Consider the following 5,529-nt stretch of genomic DNA (forward strand, 5'->3'; position numbering starts at 1 on the left):
GGCCGCTGGCCCTACGGGAGGGCTACGAGCGGGGTCGGCCCCGGCGGGGCGCCTCAGGGCCGGGCCGCTGCCCCTCGGCGCGGTCCCTCAGGGCAGGGCCGGGCCGGGCCGCTGCCCCCCCCCGGCCGGCCCGCGGGGCAGGCCCAGGCGCACCCCCTCCCCTCCCCGCCCTGACCTAGATTCTCTCTGGGGAAGGGGCGGGGCCGCCGCCTCCGCCAATCGCCGCGCCGCGCCAGCGTCACGCGGGGCGGTGGTGACGCGCGGGGCCGCCTCCATTTCGCGGCGCAGCGGCGGGGCGGCGCGGCAGTCCGGAGCCGGCCGTCGCGGAGGGAGGAGGGAGCTGTCCGCCAGCCTCAGCGCCGACTGCCCCGCGCGCCCGCCCGGCTCGGCCCGCACCGAGACCCGCAGCCCAGGTTCGTGACAGGCCCGGCGGAGCGCGGGGGCCTCCCGGCGGAAGCGCGGCGCCCGGGCCGGGCGGCGTCGGGGGAGCGGGGAGCTCCCGGCCGTGGGGCCGGCCAGCCTCCGGCCGGCGGCCGCTTTTCTCGTCGCTGCGCTTGAGGCTAGCGCCCTCCGCGGAGCGGGCGCTGTTGGGTGCGGCCCGGGCCGCCATTTTGTGGCGGAGCGATGGCGTTCGCTTTTCTTCCCTTGCTCGACGCGGGCGGCGCGCCTGCGCCGGCGGGGAGGGGCGTGGCCGCGCCGGCCGTCGGCGTGTTGTGGGGCGGGGCTGCGGGCGGAACGCGGGGTTCCCGTTGGCGCAGGCTGAGGCGGAGTCCAGCCGGCTCCTTCCGATTGGGCCGGAGCGGGGGCGAGGCCGGGCCTGCTGCGGACTGCGGCAGGGAGGGCGGCCGCGCGGGGCGGGGGTGTGCTGAGTCACCGGGCAGGGCCGGCGGGCGGCGGCGGCGGCGCTGACGGACGGGCTGGGCGCCGTGTCTCCCGCAGCGAGCTCCGCGCCCACAGCCATGAGCGGCTGCCGCGTCTTCATCGGGAGGCTGAACCCGGCCGCCAGGGAGAAGGATGTGGAGAGGTTCTTCAAGGGATACGGCCGCATCCGGGACATCGATCTGAAGAGGGGGTTTGGGTTTGTGGTGAGTGTCCGTCCGTCCGTGTCCCCCCCCCACCTCCGCGGGGCTCTGCGGTCCCTGGCCGTTGGCGGTCGCTGGGATCTCACGCGCGTTTGATGGGCACGAAGCTACTTGTAAGGGTGACGCCATTAACGTGCTTGGCTAAGCATGCTATGTGGCAAACAAGCGTTTGTTAATTTCCTAGAGATGTAATTTTTTCACTTTTATGTTTTCGCTGTGGTGGTTTTGCAGGAGTTTGAGGATCCGAGGGATGCAGATGACGCTGTCTATGAACTGGATGGAAAAGAGCTTTGCAGTGAGAGGTGAGAGACCCTATTTCATGAATATATAAGCTTGAATATCTAAATTAATTAGTGAGTCAATTTTAACTTGCATTGTGTTATCAGTACTGTTTAAACTATTTTGTGGGGGGTTTTTCCCCTTGTAACTATGAAGGAAAACGTAAAAATATATGGGTTTCCATTTCTTTTTTTTTCCCCAGGGTTACAATTGAGCATGCAAGAGCACGCTCTAGGGGTAGAGGCAGAGGGAGGTACTCTGACCGTTTTAGTAGCCGCCGTCCACGTAGTGACAGGAGGTATGTATAGCTTTGGATTGACGTAGCTTAAAAAAAAGAATACTGTGGGCTCATCTGATCCAAGAACTTGAGCTAGAGTGAGAGATTGAAAGCTATTGCTTGCTTTTAGTCAATCATTTGATGTGGCAGTAGGGTAGTGAGGATTACAAAACTTCTCAGATATGTTTGTCATCTGCTATGCTTCCTCCCCAAAGTACATAATGCTTGTCCTAGATTACTTGGGGCCTTACACAGTTAAGTTGTAGTGGTCATGGCGATATGATGGTGTCGTGGCTTAACCCCAGACAGCAACTAAGCTCCATGCAGCTGCTCACTCCTCCCCCCCCCCGCAGTGGGATGGGGAAGAGAATTGGAAAAAAAAAAGTAAGACTTGTGCATTGAGATAAAGACAGTTTAATAGGACAGGCAGGAAGAAACTAATAATGATAATAATAATAATAATAAAATGACAATAATAATAGTAAAGGCGTTGGAATATACAAGTGATGCACAATGCAGTTGCTCACCACCCGCCGACCGATGCCCGGTTAGTCTCCGAGCGGCGATTTCCCCCGCAGCCGACTCCCCTAGTTTATATACTGGGCATGACGTCACATGGTGTGAAATACCCCTTTGGCCACTTTGGGTCAGCTGCCCTGGCCGTGTTCCCTCCCAACTTCTTGTGCTCCTCCAGCCTTCTTGCTGGCTGGGCACGAGAAGCTGAAAAATCTGTGACGTAGTATAAACACTACTTGGCAACAACTGGAAACATCAGTGTTATCAACATTATTCTCATACTGAATGCAAAACATAGCACTATACCAGCTACTAGGAAGACAATTAACTCTATCCCAGCTGAAAGCGGGACAAATGGTTATTGGCATAGCCTTTGTTAATATTAACATGAGGTTGTATTTTAATTACTAATAAGTCTCAATTGTTTATTTCCAAACAGAAATGCTCCACCTGTAAGAACAGAAAATCGCCTCATAGTAGAAAATTTGTCTTCCCGAGTCAGCTGGCAGGTTTGTTGAAACACGATTAACTATTTTGACTTCGTTTAATGGGTATGTAATGTAATTATTTTGTAAAATAATTAATTAAAATTAAATCTAATTTATTAAAATGTTTATGTAATTAATGTAATTTTAAATAATGTAATTTAAATATTTTGAATGAAAATAGTTAATTTTAATTTATAATAATAATAATAAATGTATATATTTGAGGATATATATTTATTTTTTTCTTGTTTTTTAAATCCATTTTAACCACATATTAAACCCTTTATTTGCCAGCCTATCTGTGTCGTTGGCCTTATGACGAGGAGTGCCTGTGGGTTATCCTAATCGTTCTGTCTTGGTCACTCTTGGTTGGGCCTGGTTGACTTTCCAGTCAGCTCCTACAATGTCACTTGGCCACCTCTAGATCTGTGTTTGCCGGTCTAGACGTAATCGATGCACTCCTTAAAGTGCCACATTGCAGCGATCCCAGAGCGTTAACGAGATCTGATTCCTAAGTTGAGAGCTGTTCTTCCTGTAACGCTTCCGAATAAAGAGGTCCTGGTCGAAAAGAGTTGAAAGATACGAAATTAGGTGGTCGTTGGAATCCTGATCGCAGTAAAGTGGTCCTTGGTAACATCAAGCATAGAGAATGTCTGGATCCATCAATAGTCTCCTAATAGGGAGGGCAGTGCGATTAATGGCTTCCATCGACTGGGTAGTGTTCGTCAAGTGGGTGGCGAAGAGCCAGTCGGGCATATATCATGACGGTATCTCCGGTCGCTTAATGCAGTTTGCTGCTTGGCTAGCCTAGGGAAATGTTAATAAAGGTAAAGTAAACTATATTTTTAATGACATATGGGGCACAAAATAATTGGTGTTATGTAAATGTAATTCTGTATGCATATAAGACTCGTAATGTAAATGGAGACTGAAATAGTACAAAAATATATGGGTAATATTTCACACTCAGTCCAGTATATATACAAATGTACTTTTAAATTTCTTTCTCTCTCTCTCTTTCTCTTTCTCTCTCTCTTTCTTATTAAATCTATATAATCTTTGTAGACTAATATTGTCCTTAATGTTAAGACACTTTATTAGCATTTTGCTTAAAGCAATATGCTTTTTTCATTTATTTCGTGCCCTGATATAGATAATTCAATTTTGATAGAATACAAGTATGGCAATTGCCATGTTTGTAATTTATCTAACATCTTCTCTTTCAGTAATCATAAGTTTCTTTTGTTTGCTTTTAACTATTTTTGTATAGATAAGTATTAATTTCACTTCTTTGCATAACATAACTGGTCTTGTGTTAGGATCTCAAAGACTTCATGAGACAAGCTGGGGAAGTAACCTTTGCAGATGCACACAGACCTAAGTTAAATGAAGGGTAAGCCTCTAAAATCACCTCTTGAAAGCTGTAGAGTAATATTTGTATGTACAATACTTGGGGAGGGAAGCTGGCCACTTGTAGTGCTCAGCAGCTGTTCATGGTTTAATTTAGCTACCCTTTGAAAATGCATTCTCTGGTATTTGGGGAGGGGAATTCTTCAGTTTGTGCTTGAGTTATGACAAGGGATGACTACACTGAGCAGTGTGAGGTTTTTTGAGTTGGTTTTTTTTTTCACCAGAGTATGTTTTGCTCTATCATGAAAAATACAACTTGTAGTAGTGAGCTCTGTGTTTTGTTTTTTGTTTTATTTTTTTTCTGCAGGGTGGTTGAATTTGCCTCTTACAGTGATTTAAAGAATGCTATTGAAAAGCTTTCTGGTAAAGAAATTAATGGAAGGAAAATCAAACTAATTGAAGGCAGCAAAAGGCACAGGTATGGATTTCTATTATTTTAAATAATGCTTAAATATCTGCTAAGAAAGCTTTGTGACAGGCAACCGAACTGGAGGCCGGTGAGTTGCCTGGTTATTGTCATGGTCCGTGACGTTTCATTGCTAACACCTATGCTCTTTGCTTCCTCAGTAGGTCCAGAAGCAGGTCACGGTCTCGTAGCAGAAGCTCATCCAGGTCTCGTAGCCGTTCCCGTTCCCGCAGCCGCAAGTCTTACAGCAGGTCAAGGAGTAGGAGCCGTAGCAAGTCTCGATCAGTTAGTAGATCTCCAATGCCAGAGAAGAGCCAGAAACGTGGTTCTTCCAGTAGATCTAAATCCCCGTCATCTGTGGATCGGCAGAGGTCTAGATCGAGGTCCAGATCTGTTGACAGTGGCAACTGAACTCTAAGTAACTTGCCCTGGGGGCCCTTTTTTAAAACCATACTTGCTAAAACTTGTGGTAAGTATGTGACTTTCTGTGGGGAAGGGTTTGGATGGGGAGGGGGGAGGGATGGGGGAACTTTGTAGATGTGGACCATGGTGGGAAGGGTTATTGACTAATTGTATTAAATGTTTTTTGATAACCCTTTTCTTGCTCACATTTTTTTGTGAATGTCTGAAGTGTATAGTTTGTGTATATTGGCAGAGCTCTTTATAACTAAAGCAGACAAATGTTTTTGTACTCCAAAAAAAAAAAAGTCATCTGAACACTTAATTCCCAGTATATTCAACTGTGAATAGCAACTCAGAACATTAGTTTAATATCTCAAATTAAACTAATAGCTTTAGGCATCTAAGAGCTCTACATATGCTGTACATAAAGCTTTATTTCAGAGGGTATTTTTTGTGCTTTTGAACCATTGTTTCAGTTATAGGTCAGCAGATTAAGTGCTGGTCAGTACTGGTAATAAAACTTTATTTTAAAAGCTTTTCATTTGATATGACTTGCACTACACTAAGAAAATGCCCATTTCACTGCCCTGTGGTAATAATATTCTATAAAGCACCCTAATTCTTGATACTTAAGAATTAAATAGCTCAAATAAAGTATAAAGAAACATG

At 47.1% G+C, this 5,529-nt stretch overlaps 1 protein-coding gene across 2 annotated transcripts; it reads left to right on the plus strand.

Annotated features, from left to right (window-relative positions):
• Positions 1–257: 257 nt before the first annotated feature.
• On the plus strand, positions 258–5,529 carry SRSF5 (serine and arginine rich splicing factor 5). Of its 2 annotated transcripts, none has more exons than XM_029997190.2 (8): positions 258–413; positions 940–1,085; positions 1,314–1,384; positions 1,564–1,659; positions 2,594–2,663; positions 3,962–4,035; positions 4,360–4,470; positions 4,623–5,529. In XM_029997190.2, exons 2-8 carry the CDS (start codon positions 960–962, stop codon positions 4,867–4,869), a joined length of 795 nt encoding a protein of 264 aa, XP_029853050.1. In that variant the 5' UTR covers positions 258–413; positions 940–959; the 3' UTR covers positions 4,870–5,529. The 2 variants fall into 2 exon arrangements, with proteins under 2 accessions (XP_029853050.1, XP_029853042.1); XM_029997182.1 differs by having other exon boundaries at positions 270–413; positions 4,620–5,529.

This window comes from Aquila chrysaetos, chromosome 2 (assembly GCF_900496995.4).
Source record: "Aquila chrysaetos chrysaetos chromosome 2, bAquChr1.4, whole genome shotgun sequence".
NCBI classification, from domain to species: domain Eukaryota; kingdom Metazoa; phylum Chordata; class Aves; order Accipitriformes; family Accipitridae; genus Aquila; species Aquila chrysaetos.

Bases quoted from the DNA above. Each gene is read 5' to 3' on its own strand.
- SRSF5 (XM_029997182.1), top strand. From the start codon at position 960: ATGAGCGGCTGCCGCGTCTTCATCGGGAGGCTGAACCCGGCCGCCAGG. The intron at 1,086-1,313 runs GTGAGTGTCCGT...GTGGTTTTGCAG, and splicing joins AGAGGGGGTTTGGGTTTGTG to GAGTTTGAGGATCCGAGGGA. The intron at 1,660-2,593 runs GTATGTATAGCT...ATTTCCAAACAG, and splicing joins CGTCCACGTAGTGACAGGAG to AAATGCTCCACCTGTAAGAA.